The sequence below is a fragment of the Barbus barbus genome (genome assembly GCF_936440315.1).
Source record: "Barbus barbus genome assembly, chromosome: 41".
Lineage (NCBI taxonomy): Eukaryota > Metazoa > Chordata > Actinopteri > Cypriniformes > Cyprinidae > Barbus > Barbus barbus.
The window spans coordinates 6,170,410-6,193,474 of NC_136719.1; the positions used below are offsets into that span (position 1 = coordinate 6,170,410).

The following is a 23,065-nucleotide window of genomic DNA, read 5'->3' on the forward strand; positions in this document are numbered from 1 at the left end:
ATAAAAAGGGGAGTGCTGTTCATTTTCTAAGGAACAGTTTTATTTGGGGGTGAGAAAAACTGCACATTTCACAAACTAAGTAAAAATAAAATGAACATTGTGTGAAATGAAACGCATCGTATGTTGGCATTCCTGCCCCCAAATGGAGAATTTTGATATATTTACAATTTTATCAATATATAATAATATAATATAACACTTATATTCAATTCAAGTTTATTTGTATAGCGCTTTTTATGATACAAGTTTTTGCAAAGCATGTGACATGTGAAAGTATATTTTTATATAGTAGAAACTTAATATATTTAACCCCGTGGCAGAAACAGAGAAACAAATAGAGACATAATTAGCATAGCTGCTATTCCATCCAAGCAAAAATGATTTGTTCAACCCAAGCTAAAGAATAATAATGTGCATTTGAGCACATATAACGTCTCAGGTTACGTATGTCACCCTGGTTCCCTGAAGGGAACGAGACACTGTGTCGACGACGCTACGGGAACGCCTTCAGCGTGACCGCGCTCTGAACCAGAGTGTAATCTGTCCAATGGATGGGCGAGACATCATAGGCGGGTGACGTCACCGACCGGGAAGCATAAAAGCACGTGTGGTGGAGCCGGCGTTTGCTTCTAGGAATGAAGCAACCGCTCGCAGGGATGCAGGAAGTATGGCCTCGAGACGCAGCATCTCGTTCCCTTCAGGGAACCAGGGTTACATAGGTAACCTGAGATGTTCCCTTCCAGGAACTCGAGCTGCGTCGACAACGCTACGGGAACGAGATGCCCACACCACCAGACTTCCAAGTACCTGCCCTGTGTGTATCCCTCAGGAGCACTACGAGGGCGAAAGAACAGAAGGGCCCGGAGTGGCCCTAAAATCAAGGTCATAGAACCGAACAAAGGTGAGGGGCGTGGACCAACCCGCAGCATTGCAGATATCCTGCATCGAAACCCCTGCCAGAAAGGCCTTGGAGGCCGCCATACTCCTGGTGGAATGGGCTTTAACCCCCATAGGCGAGGGGAGACCGAGGGGTATCCACAATCCACCGACTAAGGATCTGCTTAGAAGCAGGCAGACCCCGCTTAGGAGGACCGAAGCATACCAGCAGTTGGTCTGTCCTTCTCCGCAGGGCAGCTCTGTGGATGTATGCGTCCAGTACTCGAACTGGACACATACAATTAAGCTTCCGCTGGTCGAGCTCCCCAAAGGGAGGAGGACTGAAGGCCTGCAGCATGGCAGGCCGTGGTATAGAAGAGGGGACCTAGGAAATAACCCGCTCGAGGGTAGAGGAACGCTTTTGCCAGACCAGGGGCAAAGACGAGATAAGAAGGGGCCATGAAGGGCCTGCAAATCCCCACTCTCTTAAGAGAAGATATCGCCAAAAGGAAGGAAGTCTAAAAATCTCTTCAATAGGCTCGAATGGAGGTACAGAGAGCTTCTAAAACCACGGCCAGGTCCCCGTAGGGACACGTCGTACAGGAGGCCTCAGCACACTGTGGAGGAAACATGTAACCAGGGGTTGTCGACCCACTGTAAGGCCACCGAGAAGGGCGTGGTACACTTAAACCTTCAGGGTGGAGTGAGTTACCCCTGCGGAGAAACGGGCCTGCAGGACCTCCAGCACTGTACCAATCGGGCAGTTAACTGGGTCAAAGTGGCGGTCTCCGCACCAAGAAATGAAAAATGTTCACTTCAGGGCATACAGTTTCCTCGTAGAGGGAGCTCTGGCTCGGAAGATGGTCTCAGCAACCTCGGTTAAGAGACCGGAAGCTATGAGCTGCGCCCCCTCAGAGGCCACAGCTTCCACAACTCCGGGCGGGGGAGAAGGATAGTGCCACCCGCCTGTGAGAGGAGATCTCTCCTGACGGGAATCTCCACGGAGAGCCGTCGAGGAGAGAAATCAGGTCCGAGAATCATACTCGGCCCGGCCAGAACGGTGCTACCAAAAGTTGGCTGACCTCGTCCTGGCACACTCTCGCCAGAACTCCCGGGAGCAGAACGATTGGGGAAAACGTACAGACGAAGCCTCGGCCAGGTCTGTACCATAGCGTCCAGTCCAGAGGAGCTGGAGGAACTAGAGGGGCATAGCGCCTGAGTCGCAAAGCCAAAAACGTCCATATCTGCTTCACTACCACGGGTGAAGCATCCATTCCCCGGGCCTCGGCCCCTGCCTCGACAGGATGTCTGCTCCCTGAAATACCCAGGGATAAGCTACGGCTCTCAACGAGCGAAGTTAGCCTGGGACCACACGAGGATCTGCTGCGCCAGCTGTATAAGAGGCGCGAACGCAGACCTCCCCGGTGGTTGATGTAAGAGACCACCGCTGTGCTGTCGGTGCGCACCAACACATGGTGATCTCTTAGGTCTGGGAGAAAGTGCTTGATTTCACGAAACACGGCCAGATAGTAGATATTCCAAGAAAGATGGCGGTCACTCTACAGACCACGGGCAGGGTGGCCACTCATGACCGCTCCCCCAACCGGTGAGGGATGCTAGCATTACGCGGCGACAAGGAGCTCACAGCACCGTGTCCTGAGACAAGAAGGTTGTCTCCACATGTCTAAGGCACGTAGGCTTCGCCGCGTGACCTTGAATGCGAAGTGGGTTTCCCCTCGGGGAGAACCCCTTGGTTCTGAGCCACCACTGTAGGGGTCTCATGTACAGCAGGCCAATAGATATCACGTTGGACGCAGCTGCTATCAGACCCAGCAGTCTTGAAACTGCTTGACAGTGAGTGGCGTTCAGTCTCAACACCATCATGTGCGCGAGAACAACATCTCGATGCCGAATCGCCACCTGCTCTGATCGAGCTAGAATCAACCAATTGTTGATGTAAAAGTGTGGGGTTAGAGTGCAAGGCCAACGGGAAGAACCCGATATTGGTCAACTTTGCCCCCAAAAGCAAACCTCAGGGACTTCCCGTGAGAGGGAAGGATGGAGACGTGAAATATGCGTCCTTAGATCTACCGTGACAAACCAGTCCTCGGACTTAGCCTGAGACACGACTGATGAGTGTAAGCACCCTGAACTTCAGTCACATGACTGAGCAGTTCAACTGACGCAGATCTACCATCCTCCTTTGGAACAATGAAGTACCGGCTGTAGAACCCGGACTCTCTTCTGTGAGGAGGGACCACCACGATGGCCTCCTTCCTCAAGAGTGTGTCTACTTCCTGTTCCATGATCTGAGCCTGCTGGGGGCCCACGCACGTGGGAATCACCCTGTTGAAAGGCGGTAGCGGAGCACCGAACTGAATACAAAGGCCTTTCTCTACAGTGCAGGACCCAATGAGACGCTGCCTAAATGGTCTACTAAGGGAACCAGTCTCTCGAGACTGGCCTCTGATGTACCCAGAGCTGCTGGCTCGGTGCCCTGAAGCGGAGGACCGGCAGGAGACAGCCGAACCAGGAGCTCTAGAGACCCCCACAGGGGTGGCGAGCTTCTCAGCTCCGCTACACTTCGGGGAGGAAGAAACTGAGAACATCGCTCGCTGGAGCCAGCTGCGCCCTGGAACACAGGCAGGGTTGGCAGACTGATCTCCCGAGGTCACTGGGGGGAGACAGACACCGTATAAAGAGGTGTAACCCACTCTGCCCCAGAGAGGTCTGCCCTCGTAAGTCCTGGCCATAGCATCAGGACTGCCTCAGCTGAAGCCTGCTATTGAACGACGGTCCTCAGACCTGCGTCATTCCTAGGAAGATCAGGCCGATAGAACCAGACCCTGCAAGGCAGGACCCAAAGAGACACATTGGCAGTAGTTTCCACGCTGTCAGATGGTCTACTAAGGGAACCAGTCTCTCGAGACTGGCCTCTGGTGTACCTAGAGCTGCTAGCTCGGTGCCCTGAAGCAAGGACTGGCAGGAGACGGCCGAACCAGGAGCTCTAGAGACCCCCGCAGGGGTGGCGAGCTTCTCAGCTCCGCTACACTTTGGGGCGGAAGAAACTGAGAATATCGCTTGCTGGAGCCAGCTGCGCCCTGGAACTCTGGCAGGGTTAGCAGACTGGTCTCCCGAGGGCACTGGGGGGAGGCGGACACCCGCTCTGCCCCAGAGGGGTCTGCCCTCGTAAGCCCCGGGCCATGCCTTAGACTTAAGAGCGGTCCGCAGATCCGGCTTAGCCTTGGAGGTCCCTGACCCAGAGCGTTTGCCACCACGGCCCCACCTCGGTGGGGTGCGAGTAGCCACACTCTGCTTCTGTGCCTCTCTGAAGAGGGGCTGGCACGCGGCGATTTATATTTAAATCTAAATTGAGCCCCTATCCCTCATCCAGCTCTCTAAGCAAGTACGTCAGCCTTTTTTTTTCTTTTTTTTTTTTTCCTCCACTGCCATGGTGTGCAGACATGCACCAGCCTGACCTGCAGCCACGTGCCTTCAGAGACAACGCCACGCAAGGGAACAGATAGCCCGCGAGCGTCTGTTCCACTCGGGGCATCGCTTCTGATATGAATGAGAATTACGTAATGCAACAGCGAGCTCTCACTCAAAGGGGGAAGAACCGCACACGCGGGCTTCCACGAGCGAGAGCGCTGGATCTGGGGAATGCAGGAGGAGATGGGGCGAACCCGTCTCCAACCCGCTCGCCAGATCCATGTTGCTATCCCCGCAATCTCACTCGCAGCCGTGCCTCAGCAGCGGCGGGAATGCGAGATGTACAGCGAGTAGAAGCACAATCAGCCCCCTTTTATTTTTTTATTTTTTTTTATTTTCTTTTCTTATAGAGCTGACTGCAAGCTGTTCTCATTCATAATATGCTTGTGCAAACACTGATTCATTGACGCGTCCATCACAGGTCTTAGGGAAGGGAAGAAGATAGGGGCTCGCCCGTCTTCAGTCAACGCTAGTGAAAACTCACTCCTCTATATTCTTTCAAAGAGAGCCTTCAGAGAGCAAGCATAAGCAATGAAAAAAGCTCACAAAACGGGCAGTCAGCTCCCTCGAGAGCTGAATCTGCGTGCTCTGCTCTCAAGCAGACCACACACAGACTGCGTGTATCCCCAGCAGTGATATAACGTGTGCAGGGAGGAACACACAGTCCGTAATGCGATCTGCTATCGCCCAAGTGCTTGCACATATTGCTAGAGCCTAATTCAAGTGATTGTGCTAGGACAAACAACACTAAATAAGACCCACAACACAAATCGACAGACACACAGACAGAGTAGCGGTTGCTGAATGACAAAAAGCAAACGCCGGCTCCACCGCACGTGCTTTTATGCTTCCCGGTCGATGACGTCACCCGCCTATGACGTCTTGCCCATCCATTGGACAGATTACACTCTGGTTCAGAGCGCGGTCACGCTGAAGGCGTTCCCGTAGCATCGTCGACGCAGCTCGAGTTCCTGGAAGGGAACTGCAGTACAAGATTATATGATGCATTATGTGAATGCTTGGCTAAAGAGATGTGTATTTAATCTAGATTTAAACCGAGAGAGAGTGTCTGAACCCCGAACGTTATCAGGAAGGCTATTCCAGAGTTTGAGAGCCAAATGTGAAAAAGCTCTACCTCCTTTAGTGCACGTTGCTATCCTAGGTACTACCAAAAGTCCAGAGTTTTGCGACCTTAGGGTGTGGATTGGATTGTAGCGTGGTAAAAGACTAGTTCGGTACGTAAGAGCTAAACCATTTAGCGCCTTATAGGCAAGTAATAATATTTTGTAATTGATACAGAATTTAATAGAAAGCCAGTGCAGAGACTGTAAAATTGGGGTAATATGATCATATTTTCTTGACCTGGTAAGGACTCTAGCCGCTGCATTTTGGACTACCTGTAGCTTGTTTATTGAAGATACAGGACAACCAGCTAGCAGTGCATTACAATAGTCCAGTCTAGAGGTCATGAATGCATGAATTAGCTTTTCTGCATCAGAAACAGGTAACATGTTTCGTAGCATGTTTCTAAGATGGAAGAATGCTGTTTTTGTAACATTGGAAATATGACTTTCAAAAGACAAGTTGCTGTCTAATATAGCACCCATATTTTTGACTGTAGAGGAAGGTACATCCGTCTAGTTGCAAATTGTAATCAAAGAGATTGTGTACTTTTTTTTTTTTTTTTATCCAATAAGTAATATCTCTGTCTTATCTGAATTTAAATAGAGAAAATTATTGGTCATCCAATGTTTTACATTTTTAACACACTCTGTTAGCTTAGATAATTTAGAAGTTTAAACTGGTCTTGTTGAGATATATAATTGAGTATCATCAGCATAACAATGGGAACTAATCCCATATTTTCTAATAATTTTACCAAGGGGCAACATGAATATTGAAAATAGCAGAGGACCTAGGACAGATCCTTGTGGTACTCCATACTTTACTGGTGATAATTGAGATGTTTGTTTAAATAAACAAAGCGATCTGTCAGGTAGGATCTAAACCATTTTAAAGCCTGCCCTTGAATACCCGTATAGTTTTGTAATCGATCTAGGAGTATGGTCTATAGTGTCGAACGCAGCACTAAGATCAAGTAAAACTAGCTTACGAGATGCAGCCTTGGTCTGACGCAAGAAGCAAGTCATTTATAATTTTAACAAGTGCAGTTTCTGTGCTGTGATGGGGCCTGAAACCTGATTTAAATTCTTCAGAGATATTTTTTTTGCAAGGAGCACAATTGAGCACACACAACTTTTTCTAAAATTTTAGACATAAACGGAAGATTTGAAATGGGTCTGTAATTTGCCAGTTCACTAGGATCTAGTTGTGATTTTCTTAATAAGAGGCTTAATAACTGCCAGCTTGAATGGTTTTGGGACGTGACCTAAAGATAACGATGAGTTAATAATATTGAGAAACGGTTCTTCTGCTACAGGTAACAACTCTTTTAGTAATTCAGTGGGTACAGGATCTAATAGACATATTATTGGTTTAGATGCAGCGATAAGATTATTTAACTCTTGTTAGTGTGATCAGCTGTGTGATCAGTGCAATGAATGATGGGGATTGTAGTGAAGCGCAAGAGTCCATGCGGTGAGTGGGTGACCTCTGGTGGTGATTAACCGGAAGTGCATGGACCAGATTCGTGACATACATCTATCATTTAAGTGGGTAGAACAAAAGTCATCATAGTAGTTATTTGAGAATTTGCTTACTGGTCATATGAAGCGTAGCATCCTGGAGATGTTGTCTGACAGGTGTTCTGCTCCGACTCTGCTGGGGTGCAGGCCATCAGCACAGAAAAGCCTAGGACACTCCCAGAAAAGTACTTATATTTTACAAGTGTTATTTTTCTGTTAATATTTTATTTAATAAACACATATTTAACAGTATCCCACAATTTTTATGAAACTTTTAGGACATGAGTTTATCGTTATTAAAAGAATTGTTTAAATAAGTAAAAAAATTAAATGTCCATGGGACATCATTGGTTCAACCTTAATTTTAAAGGGGTCATCAGATGCAAAACTCACTTTTACATGTTGTTTGAACATAAATGTGTGTTGGCAGTGTGTGTACACAACCACCCTATAATGATAAAAATCCACCCAGTGGATCTATAAATAATATCCCCTTTTTCAAATCAAGCCATTCTCAGCTTCTTGTCTGTGTGACATCACACAGACCCAGGCCCCTCCCACGAAAGTTGATTGACACGTTCGTCTTACCTTAGACCCACCCTGAGTGAGCTGTGAACAGTCCGACCGCCATTGTTTTGATGCTAGAGCGGTTGTAGACAAGAATGGCTCCTAAGCGATTGAGGTGTTCGGTTGTTGGATGTAATAATGAACATAGCAGTCGTCATTTACTCCCGACATTTGAGCCGCTGAAGACGCAGTGGATTACTTTTGTTTTTGAAGGGAATGTGCCCTCCGATCTACCTAAATGCATCTATCTTTGCGCAAATCATTCGTGATCCACATTCACCTACAGAAGAAGTGAGTGTAAGGTACTTTAATGAATCTTTGCAAATCGCCTTTCCTAATAACGTGCTAGTTAGCACGTTTCACGGCTAAATGTGGCTAAAGTAAACAGGACTGCTTGTCACCCCACAGGAGAGAGGGGTGGGGTCAGCAGAGCTCATTAGCATAAAGCAACATGGCCTAAAATGGCTTTCTGAATACAGAGCTGATTTTGACTGGGTAAAAAGAGTGTTTTTTACACTACCATTGAGATTTTAACCAAAGTATGTTATAGACTTTTCATTAAGACTCATTAAGAATCATATCAACTTGTGGAAAATTGGCATTCGATGACCCCTTTAAGAAGTTACGACAATATTTTTTGTGCGCAAAGACAACAAAAATAACAATTCTTCTCTTCTGTGTCAGTCGACGTGTGCTTACAAGAGGACAATGACGCATGCGTGTGCATTCCTCTGCTTGCAAACAAGCCACAGTGCACCGCGGTTCTACGTCAGCAGCACCACACGCATGCTGTCGTGAACAAGCGGCGAAGACTGACATGGAAGAGAAGAAATTGTTGAATAAAGTTATTTTTGTATTTGTGCACAAAGTATTCGCGTAGCTTCTTAAAATTACAGTTGAACCCCTGATGTCACATGGACTATTTTAATGAATTCCTTACTACCTTTCTGGGCCGTGAACATGGTAGTTGCATTGCTGTCTATGGAGGGTCAGAAAACTCTTATATTTCATCAACAATTTCTTAATTTGTGTTCCAAAGATGAACGAAGGTCTTGGAATGACATGAGGGTAAGTAATTAATGACAGCATTTTCATTTTTGGGTGAACTATCCCTTTAAGGATGTGATTTAAGCTCTCAGAGAAAGCACACATTTGTTTGAGTGTTTTATCTCCAAAGTTATAAGTGACAGCAAGCAGCGAATGCTGTGATGCTCTAGGCCATTTTGTTTTTTTAGCGTGTACGTATGTTGTCATAATTCAGTGAGGCTTAATTTAGCCGCCTGTAAATCTAAATGAAGAGTCTTGAGACACTGTATATGGACATGACGTGTCTATCTATAAGTTTGTATCTGGGTGTTCGAGGCATGAGTCAGATGACTTCTTGGTGGGAGATCATCAGGTTGGGAAGGTGTAAAGTGCTGCATGATGACATCTCATTACTCTCACTGTCATGATGCGAATCATGATACTAAATAGCTAGCTTGATGTGAATACAAGATGTGCAGAGAACATGAAGTACAGAAACACTTCATCTAAAACCACTTTAGGTAAAACCACAACTGGTTCTTGTTTATATTTAACACTGTAATGAAAATCTGCTTGTTTACAATCTATTTATTGGATGAAACCCACAGAGAAATATTTTCTGTCTTGTTCACAATTTATTAATAGTCAACATTCTATCCTGTCACTATCCTATGATTCTGTCCATCATTCTGTCCTCTCCTTTTAAATGCATACAGTATATCTGCTAAAAGAAAATACTAAGAGGATTGCTGTTTTTGGCAGGAGTGGTTCACGGTTCTGGAGCACTTCCACAGGCTGAACGCTACGGTCTCGGACCTTGTGATGGGAAATACATACACTTTCAGAGTTTTTGCAGAAAACAAGGTTGGAAGGAGTGAGACTGCTGCTGTAACAAAAAATGCTGCTCATATTCAGAAAACAGGTAAGCTCACAACATCTCATTGTTTTAACTCCAGAGCACTTCAGACTTCTTTCATTAAGCAAAATTAACCCAAACATATGTTAGTGTTGGTAAAAGGATGACCTTGAGTGCCTTATTTCTGGCAGCATAAGTAGTATAATAAAATACACCCATGTTCATTCACTAAGCTGTTTGCTGTTGCCAAGCAATGTAGCAAATTGCCCTGTTAAAAAAAAAAAAAACGCATATGCTATGCTTTGAAGCATGGCAGCTGGTTTGAGCTGGTTTAAGCTGGTCTTGAGCAGGAGCTAGTTGCTTAGGACCAGCTCAGGGCCAGTTTAAACCATCTCATAACCAACTTAAACCAGCTCAAACCAGCTGCCATGCTTCAAAACATTCCTAACCAGCATATGCTGTTTTTTTCAACAGGGTGGCATATGATGCATTCAATTGATCAACATTGTATTTAGTTTCACATAAATGCTGTTCTTTTGAACTTTCTATTAATCAAAGAATCCTGAAAATAAGCATCAAGTTTACAACGTTGATAATGAGAAATGTTTGTTAAGCGGCAAATCAGCATATTAGAATGATTTCTGAATGATCATTTGACACTGAAGTAATGTTGCTGATAATTCAGCTTTGATCACAGAAATAAATTTCATTTTAAGGTGTATACTATTCAAATACAAAACAGTTATTTTAAATTTGAGTAATTTCACAATATTCCTGTTCTTACTATATTTCTGATCAAATGAAAGCATCTTTGGTGAGCATAAAAGACTTCTTTCTAGGGATGTCCCGATCAGTTTTTTGGGCCCCTGATCTGACCCGAGTCATTGAATATTGAGTGTAATTGATTAGTGATTGTTGCACACTTCAAGAACATTAAAGTGACAGTTATTCAAATGAATCAAATTTATACCGGAATGTGCAAAGAGTTTCTCAGGCTCATATGTCAAGAAAATATAATAAAAATACACATACATTAATTAAGGGTGGGCGATATAACCAAAATTTTAATATGACTCAATATGACTAATTTTATTTCACGGCAACAACATATCACAATATAGATATTTTTGCTTTAAATAAGGTCTTTATAATATATAAAAAAAATCACAATTCTTGTCACCAGTGTCAGTATCACAAAAAACTTCTACTATCCTAAAAAAAAAACATATTCAATCTCACCGAAGACAAGCTAACAGGCAGTTATTAAATAAGAATAATTACAAGCAATAGGACAACAACAAAAAAACTACAGTAGAAGAAATAAATGAGAAATTCTACATACACTGTATGAAGTAATCAAATGTATAAAAACACTGGATATTCTTCACTGTGTAAATTAAATATATATTTCTTCTTATTAAAGTTTCAACTTTAATGTCACCCCATACAGACATTGGTAGATGCAATCAGACTGTGTGGTCACAATTATGAATATAGAACTCACTGTTGTTCACAATGTAGTAATAGTTCTGACTCCAGAAGGCACATAAATGCACACATGACCTCACAGTCAATAATGAATGTGGCAATTTGTTACATTGCATGGCAACTCCAAACAGCCTACAAATACACATAATGATAATTAATATAATTGATATTAATAAATTTTACTAAGTGAAGTGTAAACACGAGGCCATTTTGTTGGCAGCAAATTCTGACAGCAGATAAGTGTTCTCACTGTGTGAAGATAAGACTTGGCTCTGCCTTGAGTGCTAATGACAGTTGTCATTCCTCTCATCAGAGCTATATGGGATCTGCATAACAACATGGATTATGCTGCAGTGTTGCAAAACTGACAATAATTTAGCAACATGCATCAGTCAGCTCTAGACATGAGTTTATGTAAGATCAGTTAACTGTTACACACCGAGGCAGCTGGCACTGAACTGGTTATGTTTCTTAACTTCCAGCCTGTTGTAACTTTCTATTCCATCCTGTAATTTCAAAAGCATTGCAAACACACAGCCTTTTGCTATGCACTGCCTTTATTTCATATAAATTCCAATTAAAGTCACAATGGTCAACTATTCAACTAGTCACCCAACAAACTACAGTGAGGTTGACTAGTTTACTTAGAATTCTATTTATTTTAGTTCTGATATATTTAGCTATAATGCTTTAATTAGCATCATGCAGCTTCCTATGCTTTAGCTCATGGAAGGTAGCCCTTCAGGAGCAAGACCGGACACTCCTGATTTAGGGGGAAAAGAGGATGATTGACTGATAATCATGTAAACTGTATAACAGTTAAAGCAAGGATGAGCAACTTTGTCCCTTGAGATCTACTTTCCAGCCAATTTGAGCTCCAACCCTCAGTAATCACACCTGAACCAGCTAATCAAAGGCTGTGTCTAAAATTGCCCCATGCCCTTATATAGGGCACTTTGCCCACTATACCCTTATATAGGCCACTATTGGAGGGAACTGCCATTTGCAGTGGTGTCCAAGACCATAGTGGACCTTGAGTCCCATTCAATCCCATAATGCACCTCAGTAATGGGTGTACAACCAATCTACACTCAACGGCTAGACGCATGCACTGCCAGAATTAATTCCTGTGTCTAGCTAGCAATCTAGCATTTCCGGCACATTCAGTGTCCCCTCGCTTGTTTGACTACATGTGTGTTGGAGCTAAACTCTGCAGGATCCCTATAGGAGCACGATTTGACACCCATGCCTTAAATTCATAGCTGCTACCAATATAAACATTCAAACATACATCTTTTGCTGTTGCATTTCACCCACTCTATGAAACATGTCCAACTAGGGCTCTATTTAACCGACTAGGAACCCACCAACCGCTTTTTAAAACCTGTAGTTTTGCAGATCCCTAATGTCATGTAACAGCTATACCCTCTGCACAACTGTCAGTGCAGCTGAGGTTGTTGTCCCATGTCCTGTAGGTATTGTCTACAAACCACTGGAGTACAAGGAGCATGATTTCAGTGAGGCTCCCAAGTTCACAGCTCCTCTCAGCGACAGAGCTGCCACTGTGGGCTACTCCACGAAACTACTATGTGCAGTGCGAGGCAGTCCAAAGGTATGGATCATCTCTTTTCTGCTTATTTGGTATAGTCATCCTTCTTCCATGTTGTCTATCATGGCTAGATGTTTGTAGCCAATAATTAGCTGATGTGTTACTACAAATATACTTCTGAAGGAGTATCGTTGTAATTCAAAAACAGCTGTTAATAATCCAATGATGGTATCAACATATCCAAATATCCTTGAGCTCAAGCTCAATAAATAGCATAATTATACCCATAGCTGTTACAGTAATCATAAGGTACAAAAGCCCAGTGCTGGCTGTTCCTGCTGACCAAGGAGGCCAGCTGCTAGACAGTCATGTGGAGACTGTGTTAGCTTGTCATTCCCAAGGAGGGGGATGGAGAATCAAGTTTCGAGAACAGCTGAGATGGATGCAAAATCTGGGCTGAATGCAAATCCTGGTGAGTTAGCCTTCTAGGACACTCCAAAATTCTTGTTCATTAAATCTAGCTGTGATGGGACCTGCTTTCTATTTCATGCTAACAAAGTTCCAGAGATGTCTGAGCTGTCTAGGGCATGTTGGATGCAACTGGAAATGTAACACCTTCAAAGCCACAATAGAACATGATATGTTTCACAGAAGAACAACTCAATAATGGCTTCCTCAAGAGTAAGGCTACAGTATTTACAACTTGCTTCAAGCAATACAGTAACACAAGGCAGAGTTTGAGTTGGCAGTCAGGGACTCATGAAGGACTGTGGCACTCAAAAGTCTTTCATGATTTGTAGTGCTGGGGCCCAATTTCCATTTGGCACCAACAGAGTTCCAGGGTATCTTGAGCTTTTTGGATGAAGTTGGAAACCTAAAACCTTCAAAGTCATAAGAGAACCCCATGATGCACTTCATAGAAAGATGCCGTAGATTATTTTTCACCCTCATTCCGTTCCATGTTTATCCAGGTCAGTTAACACCATTACGCTTACTTGTTCTACTTTGGTGCTGAGATGTCAGTATATGTCTGAGACACAAGAGTTCTTGACAGTGTGATAATGTACAGTAAGTAAACATTGGAGTAAGCAGGCTCCTGGACTGTACTATAATACAAAACCATTATTGCATCATTTCAAACCAGTGGTGGAGCCTGGGTATTTTCATAGAGGAAGCCAGGTAGGGTCCCACAACTTTTGGGATGATTTATCCACCCCTATCTCCACCCCTGCTACAAGCGTTCTACCAGGATGGTTGAGAATTGTGCTGAGAAATGGTTTGTAATCATATTGTGCCAAACCAAGCTCAAGTGGAAATGCACTTGGAACTGTACCTCAGTTAATGGAATGAGTTTTCATGAGTTAATGAAATGATGCTCATATTTTTGTCCAGATTAATGACTTGGACAGTCTTGTGATGGGCTTGTTAATATTGACAGTATATGAAAGCCCACAAGTTGACTGAACAGGAGAGTTCTTAAAGTACACATGCATATTTTTTGGGTAATCCAAGATCAGCACAGCACTCGAGCTGGTTGGCTGGTCTGAGCCAAGTTAACATTTACACTTAGTCATTTAGCAGATGTTTTTATCCAAAGCGATTAACAAATGAGGACAATGGAAGCAATCAAAATTAACAAAAGAGCAATATGCAAGTGCTATGACGAGTCTCAGTTAACCTAACGCAGTACACATAGCAAAGTTTTTTTTTTAAATTATTATTATTATATAATAAGTAAAAAGAAAACCAACAGAATAGAAAAAGAATAGAGGAAGCCAGTGTTTTGCAATTTTTTTTTTTTTTTTTGTTAATTGTATAATAAATAAAAGACAAATAGAATACAAAAAGAATAGAGACATAGAGAAGCTAGAGTTAGTTAGCAGTTAATAAATTAATAGTGCAAGTCTAAAAGGGGCAAGTTTTTTTTTTTTTAAGAATAGAATTATAATAGAGTGCTAGAGTTAGAGGGTCAAATAAAGATGGAAGAGATGTGTTTTTAGCCGATTCTTGAAGATGGCTAAGGACTCAGCTGCTCGGAGTTGGGCAGATCATTCCACCAGGAGGGAACATATAGGGCCAGTTTCATAGACACGGTTTAGACTAAACCAGGATTAGGACATAGTTCAATTATGACATTTAAGTAATTTTTATAAACATGCTTAGAAAAAAACATTACTGGTGTGCATCTTGAGAAAAAAAGGCACTGATATATTTTAAGGTCAGTCAGTGCAAGTTTATTTCAGTTGAAACAGCTCCGACTTACATTTTAGTCTAGGACTAGGCTTAAGCCTTGCCTGTGAAACCGGGGGTTAATGTAAAAGTCTGTGAAAGTGATTTTGTGCCTCTCACAATAATGCGCCATTCACTTGCAGAACACAAGCTTCTAGACTAGAGGGTATTTAAGTCTGAAGTAATTAATTTAGATAAAGGGGTGCAGAACCAGTGGTGGTTTTGTAGGCAAATATTAATGCCTTGAATTTTATGCGAGCAGCTATTGGTAGCCAGTACAAATTGATAAATAGAGGTGTGACGTGCATTCTCTTAGGCTCATTAAAAATTAATCTTGCTTCCGTGTTCTGGATTAATTGTAAAGGTTTGATAGGAAGACCTGCCAAGAGAGCATTGCAATAATCCAGCCTAGACAGAACAAGAGCTTGAACAAGGAGTTACTTACTTTTACTTACTTTTACTTTTGTCATTTAGCAGACGCTTTTGTCCAAAGCGACTTACAAATAAGAAAAAGTAACTGAGAAAAGTAAAGAGTTGTGAAGCATGTTCTGAAAGAAAGGTCCTGATCTTCTTGATGTTGAATAAAGCAAATCTTCAGGACCGGGAAGTTTTAGCAATGTGGTCTGAGAGAGTCAGCTGATTATCAATCATAACTCCAAGGTTTCTGGCTGCTTTTGAATGAGTTATGGTTGATGTGCCTAACTGGATGGTGAAATTGTGATGAAACTATGGGTTTGATGGAACCACAAGCAGTTCTGTCTTTTTAAGGTTGAGTTGAAGGTGATGGTCCTTCACCCAGCAAGAAATGTCTGTTAGACACACTGAGATGTGAGCAGCTATCGTCGGATCATCAGGATGGAAAGAAAGGTAGAGTTGAGTGTCATCAGCATAGCAGGGATATAAAAAGCCATGTTTCTGAATGACAGAACCTAGTGATGCCATGTAGACAGAGAAGAGAAGTGGTCCAAGAACTGAGCCCTGAGGCACCCCAGTAGTTAATTGTTGCGACTTGGACACCTCACCCCTCCAAGATACCTTGAAGGACCTATCTGAGATGTAAGACTCAAACCACTGGAGTGCGGTTCCTGAGATGCTCTTTGCCAATAGGGTTAACAGGAGGATCTGGTGGTTAAGCATGTCAAAAGCAGCGGACAGATCCAGCAAGATAAATATAAAAGATTTGGAATCCGCTCTTGCCGGTCTTAGGGCTTCAACAACTGAGAGCAAGGCAGTCTCGGTTAAATGTCCACTTCTGAAACCAGACTGGTTGCTGTCCAGGAGGTTGTTCTGTGTGAGAAGTTTAAGCTGGAAGTAGCGGGTTTTAGCTGGTCTCCCAGCTTGAGTAGCTAAAGAAGTGGTCAAAACCCCTCTAAAACCAGCCTGCAAATGAGCTATGACCAGGCTGGAAGACCAGCTAAAACCAACCAACCAGGGTCCGGTTTCTGTCTGTTGTGTATTGTCATGTCTATTAACTAAGGATCTATTTTTGACATCCATTTAACTCAAAAGTAGATCTAACATACAGTAGATATAGCTTGATCATATTATTTCAACCTAGCTACTCAAAGTCCATTAGGCTGCTTCCTGTAAAGGTTTAACATTAGCATAAAAGACCAACTGCTCAAAGGGATTTTTTTTTCAAGATTTCACTGGAGTTACGGTTTGTACGACTAATCTAATCTGACTTTAGCAGGAAGCGAAGTGGAAGAGAGGTGGGGCGGGATCAGGAAAGGTCCTGAAGTCGGGGTTCAAACTCAGGACGCCTATAGCGCAACGGTGCTGTATATCGGCGTACTGCTGACAAGGCTGTCGGAGCCAGCACATTAGCATGTATAATTAATGAAGGGGAGTATTTTAAGACCTCATCTCCACCTTTCCTTAAAAGCACCTTTGCATTAGCCATTTTGTGCTTGCATCTTGATGTCTAAAGCAATTTAGCATCTTATGGACACCGTCTTTGTGTGGAACGTAAGGCATTAGATCTGCATGTCTTTTCTGGAAAGTTACCCATGGGACATCAGTTAGCATCATAAGGTTAAAGTCCTAACAGAATGCTAAAATGCTTCCATAAAATTGACCCATGAGGTGCAGTAACATGCTGTTCCAGCTGATGAACCTCGAGTAGGCAGAAATTCAGCGAATGAGACGTGTGACATTTTATATAAGAACCATGACACCTCTAAGTGTGTGTGAGGGATAAAATTAATGAGGCTACTGGAGCATTAGCACTGCAGTTGGGAATAGCTTCAGTTACAGCAGTTGACAGCATTGCTGTTGATTAATAAATGTCTCTCGGTTTGTCCGTGTATTAATTACACCTTATTAAAATAGATTTTATTTAATTGAGGGCGTGTTTAAATGTTAATGTGTTAAATGGTCCAGTTGTGAATGACTTGAATGTTGGTTGTGGTCACGTCAGTTGAAATGACATGCATTTTGTTTGCAGCCTAAGATCGAGTGGCTGAAGAATCAGATGCTCATAGGAGATGATCCCAAATACAGGCAGATCAACAACCAGGGAGTGTGCTCACTTGAAATCCGCAAACCATCCAGCTTTGACGGTGGCATCTATACTTGCAGGGCCAAGAATGCCCTTGGTGAGGCTACAGTTGCCTGTAAGCTAGAGGTCAAACGTAAGTACAGGATCATTCGCACTTTGCTTGACATGCTAATGCTACAAGGTGCATTTTCAGCTGATTATAGTGACATTGATCCTTTAAGGTGTTTATCCAGGAGAGGAATGGCAAGCGAGCATTTTTTTTGTGCTGACTATGATTATTTAAGTTGGTTTTAAGCATGTATTAATGTGTGGGTGTGTGTGTGTGTATGTCCGTGTGTACTGGATGGGTATAGAGATATGCTGATGATCATCTGCTTTTCTCTTTCACCAGAGGTGATTATCCCAGATGAAAAAGACAAGAAATAGAATTATGTGCACAGGTCAGTAAATTAAAACATTTTCTAATATATATATATTATATATATGCATATATGTATGTGTGTGTGTATATATATATGTATATATTAGTGCTGTCTATTGATTAAAATAAATTAACTAATTAATTGCGCATTTTTTCTTAAATTAATCATGATTAATTCTACCGCATTTTAAAGTTTTTAAATATACTTTTATATTGCAATAGTTTCACATTCAATCTTCAAACTAATGTAGAAACAACAAAGACAGTATATTTTAATATTTAAGTGACTTCTTTTTTTATGACTGAAGGCGAGTATCACTGATACCAATACTACTGATGTCTCTAGGAAATTGTTCTTTTTCCTAATATTTAACCATTGACTATAACCATTCAACATTACATTAAAATTGAGAGCTATCAATTTGAACAATTAATAGACTACTCATTTTAGATAACTTAAAACAATCTTCACATAAACCCATTATAATAAATGTCATATGTACCTGTGCCCTTCAACAAGTTATCAACACTTAATACTAAATTAAATATAGATGAATAATTAAAGCTACAAAAGTTATTGATTCCCTCTTTTTTCTTTTGATCCTTGATTAACAGACATCACAGCAGCTGGGTTATTAGGTTATTTGACTGCTATTACTTTAAAAGTTGCCGCTGCTGTACATGGCGCGGCTGAAAAGTCTCCTGTTTGATGTAGTCATAAAGGAGTTCTGCGTTTAAATAAATGCAATTCTTGTCACGAATAAAGAGACAAAAGCAGCAGTTGTGAGTGGGGTGTCCAACATATATATTTAATATTTTAAGATAATACAAAAAAAATATATATTGCACTGCAGCTGTAAATAAATAGCACTAATGGTAAAAAAAAAATGCAATGATAAAATTACTTGCCTTCATATCAGTATATGCAGTAACAGTTGCGTACTCGAACAACTCTGAATGGCTGATCCCATAATTCTAGATGTGCATCAAAAGCATGTCTGTTATGTAGTAACATGATGTTTGAAAGGTCTGTAAATCCTGTTGAACTAAGCTATCATGAAGGTTTCACTGTTTCACCACTCATATCTATGAAAGGCATGAGCAGCATCAGGTTTAAATGACAGTAAATAGTTATGGTTTTAAACACCAGACAGGAGACAGAAACTCACATTAACCTCAGTGAGGTTTATTTATTTATTGTCTTTTTATAGATTTAGTCTTGGTTCATTTGCAACATGCAACTATACCAAACTCACATACATAATGTCACATGTAATATTCTTCAACTGACAAAATACAGCAACCTGAGGTGGGAACCATCATAAAACAACCTGAAGAAACATCGTGGCAGACATCTGTTTGTACACTTTGTGTGTCTGACTTGCGTATCAGTGAGTCTCTGACATGTGATGGCAGCTGTTTCCCCCCGTGAGACTCCGTTACATGGTGGAGCCTGCAAAATGTGAGAATGTAACCGCTCCCACTCAAAGAGGTCGGAGTGTCTGTTAATGGCTGTGTGGGCTAAAAATGAAACTGTGGCCTTGCAGAGAACAGAAAGTAACGCATCACTATGACTTCTGATAGAAACACACTGCTGGACAACACCTTAAATTGAGACCACATGCAAGCACCAAAAGATTTGTTTGTTTAACATGCATGCAATACCTAAACCCTAGGAGCTGTAAGAATAAAAATAGAGGAAAAAATACAGTATTATACCTTTTTTTTATTTTATTTTATTTTTTTTTATTTTTTTTTACTTGACAATCAGCCCCCAAAGACACACTAAATTTCACAAAATATCTTAAAACTACAAAGTTAAAAAGTAAAGTAAGTTTTTTTTTTTTTTATTATTAAAAAATTGTGTAAATTACACACAGATAGGCCCCAAACATGAATTTTGAAGTTGACAAATTACCACAGTCTTTCTCATTTAACAAGCATGTAAAACCCACATCTTTGTGGTAGTTATATTTAAAGGAACAGTTCGCCCAAAAATTACAATTTACTTGCCTTCAGGCCATCCAAGATGTACATGAGTATGTTTCTTCATCAGATTTGGAGAAATATAGCATTATATCACTTGCTCACCAATGGATCATCTGCAGTGAATGCGTGCCGAATGAATGAGAGTCCAAACAGCTGAAAAAAACATCACAAGATGTTAATTTATTGGAGTGGTGTGGATTACTTGTGGATTACTGTGAAGTCAAAAGTTGTGTGCTTATAAGAAACAAATCCACCATTAAGACCTTTTATACTTCAATCCATTTCATGTGGCTAAACTACAACTCCATAATCCATAATAATGCTTCCTTTGGCAAAAAGTCCATCTCCTCTTGTCCACATCAAAATCCACCTACATATTTTTTCAGAACTGTTTGGACTGTTTTCACTTGTAAGCGGTGCTTGATCTGAGCATATTTCACTCCTGATTCAGACTAGAGAACTTTTTAACTGCAGAAAGCAATACTATGGATTGAGGATGTTTTTGAAATTCATCATTGCATACAGTCCGTGTGACAAATTTCTTGACTAGTGTAGTATGTGCGTACTGTACATACACGGCCAGATTTTTTTAACCTCATGTACTCTGTACGCTCAGCACATATGTGTGCCTTAAGTATTTCCCCTAAAGCCCTAAATATACTTCAGTTTTGATGCAAACACTTAACACAAGCAAACTGAACAAGGAACTTTTGAAAGTATACTCCACAAACTAAAGTATACACGGTTAGAAAAATGAGATTACACGCATACAGATTTCACCATACTATACTAATTACAAAATATATGTCACATGCACTTTATAAATACCCTAGTGTACACATGAAAAGGAAATATACTTTAATGCTATTTCACCTTGCCTGTTTCCTTGTGGACAAACGAATTAAGCTCAAAGACACTTTTATCAGTGCTCCCTCTTGGTTAAAATCAGTAAGATGTGGGGAGGGATGTGTGGAAAGATGCATCATTGCATGGCTGTCTGAAATTTCTATGAAGATAAGGTTAGAATCTTTTATTTTTGGTAGTGCTACATTACACGGTGAGTGTACTGTATATTGGTACCCGTTGTTTGCTTTTGGCATCTGAAAGGTTTTGGACCTGGAAATGGTGACACTTGACGTCATAATTAGCAAGTGGATAGAGTATTGAAAGATGCTCAGCTGTAGTGTATTTATACACTAAGCATTTGCATTAAAACTAAAGTATATTTTGTACTATACTGTGCCCAGTGTTGTGTGCAATTAGTTACTAATTATTTAGTTACTGTAATTTAATTACTTTTCCCTTGAAAAAGTAAAGTAAGGGATTGCTCTTATTTTTTTCTGTAATTTAATTGCAGTTACTACTTATGTAATTGAACTTTATACTGTGTATAGAACATTAATATACATTAAATTTTGATGTTAAATCCACTATTGTAAAGTCTAACCTTAAAATGCATGCTTTTTATGTACTCTTCTCACTTTAAATACTTTGAGTTAATAAAAATATCGGTAGCACTTAGTGTGCAATTCTCACTATTAACTAGTTGGTTATTAGCATGAATATTACTGGGATAGTGGCTGTTTATTATTTTTTTTTTTTTTAAAAACACACATTAATGTCTTATTCTGCAAGACCTTATTCTAAGTCCTTAACCTTACCAAATTCTTAAACGACTACTTTACTAAGTATTAATAAGCAGTAATTAGGAGAATATTGAGGTAAAAGTCATAGTTAATATTTAGAACTGGACTCTGATCTAAAGTGTGACCAGGATACTTTATGTAGTTATCTATTATGATATCTGATTTTGATTTTGATTATTTATTTGAAAGAATTAAAAGAACTGTTTCATGTCTATGTCATGTCTACACTTGTATCATTAACTTCTCGAAGTTGATATAGGATTTAGAAAGTAATTAGTAATACGTAAATAAATACATTTTGGAGAGAGTAATTTGTACAGTAATCTAATTAAACTGTTGAAGATATAACTAGTAATTAATTACTTTTTTAGAGTAACTTACCCAACACTGACTGTGCCATTGTTTACTCGAGTTAAAAGGGCCATTTTAAGTTGGCTATAGGAAAACCATCACATCAAAAATTACCAGTACTTCTCCTGTAAGAAGTAAGTGACATGATTTCAGGTATCGTCCATGTCCAATGATAAATAATTATTGTGTCTAGAAATTTGGTTATTGCTGTACTTTGTCTTGAAAATGGGAGAAGTACTTGTAAAGATTGATGTAATTGTCTTTGTATTTTGCAGTTCTTCTGTTGAGGAGCAGCAGGACACAATTCTGTAGCATGACAATGGTGAGAAAAGATAGTTACCTGCTTATCCCATAAAACATCTTCATTTTGGATCATCTGTACTGTAATGTCTGTGTCCTGATGCCGAATAATATAAGTATGCCTTATCTATTAGTAATGTCAGTATGTGGTATGTCTCTGTGACCACTGCTGTTTCAATGCCACACCTATTCAGTGCACGTGGTGTAGTTTTAACAGATAAATTCTAGGTGTTAGATAAATGGAGTTTCCTGGTATCTGACACACTTGCTTCTCTCTTTCTGTTGTAGATGTTTACAGTGGTGCGGGAGAATGAGCTGATGGGTGTACAGTAATGAAGGCTCTGACTTGCTTCTGTGATTATCCAAAGTTTCTTATATTTTGTTGAAATAATTAGTTTCCCATTTTGCTTCAGAGTAACAACACCATATTAGTGAGCTAAAAATATCATTTTTAGTTTTATATTGGTGCATGTATTTCAGGTGTCACTGTGTTTATTCCTGAAATCCCTTATTGTAATGGAGTGTTTCCAATCAAACAAACTCACTATATTTTTGCAATGTTATATGATAGTGTAAATGCTAAAGGATATTGTGACATTTTTCATTTTCTCATTAGATATAATGCTGCAATAAACATGAATCTTATTCTGTGTCAAATTTTACTTAAATAGAGGTGTTCTAAAAAGCCTGAGGTCTGTATCATATGCTGTCATCATTGGTCTGTTTCTGATAAACCAGCAGGATGGTTGATCTGCCCAAGCAAAGGTTTAAGTAGATTTTTGAACAAGCTTTCACTGATATTCTCAGCAAATATACTACTGATGAAACCATTTACTAAGAGCACTGGTGACAATATGCACCATTAGTCACTACTAATAGTGTGCTATTCAACTTTCGCTGATGTTGTGGAATGTCAGATATGCTCTAAGATATTACTCTGCCTCTCGATTAACAGCGGTGATGCATTAGCGCTGGTCATAAGGTTTAATACAGAATCAGTACGCCTTTCACTTGAGAGTTGCAAAATAATTTCCCCCATGACTCACGTCTGTGAAAGATTAAATATGACTGAACGATTAAAAATTAATTTGTTGTATTGACAACAGATAGTTTGTTAACTTCTATAAAGT

The 23,065-nt window shown here is 40.8% G+C and overlaps 1 protein-coding gene across 1 annotated transcript in view; it reads left to right on the forward strand.

Moving 5' to 3' along the window:
• The window catches only part of LOC306860653 (myosin-binding protein H-like), a 40,905-nt gene extending 18,326 nt beyond the window's left edge, over nt 1-22,579 (forward strand). Inside the window, exons 8-13 of the mRNA XM_079402463.1 lie at nt 9,369-9,528; nt 12,426-12,562; nt 17,175-17,361; nt 17,620-17,668; nt 21,911-21,957; nt 22,224-22,579. Of these exons, the coding sequence (XP_079258589.1) occupies nt 9,369-9,528; nt 12,426-12,562; nt 17,175-17,361; nt 17,620-17,654 (519 nt within the window). The 3' untranslated portion in view covers nt 17,655-17,668; nt 21,911-21,957; nt 22,224-22,579. The remainder of the gene's footprint in view (nt 1-9,368; nt 9,529-12,425; nt 12,563-17,174; nt 17,362-17,619; nt 17,669-21,910; nt 21,958-22,223) is intronic.
• The last annotated feature ends 486 nt before the right edge of the window (nt 22,580-23,065 follow it).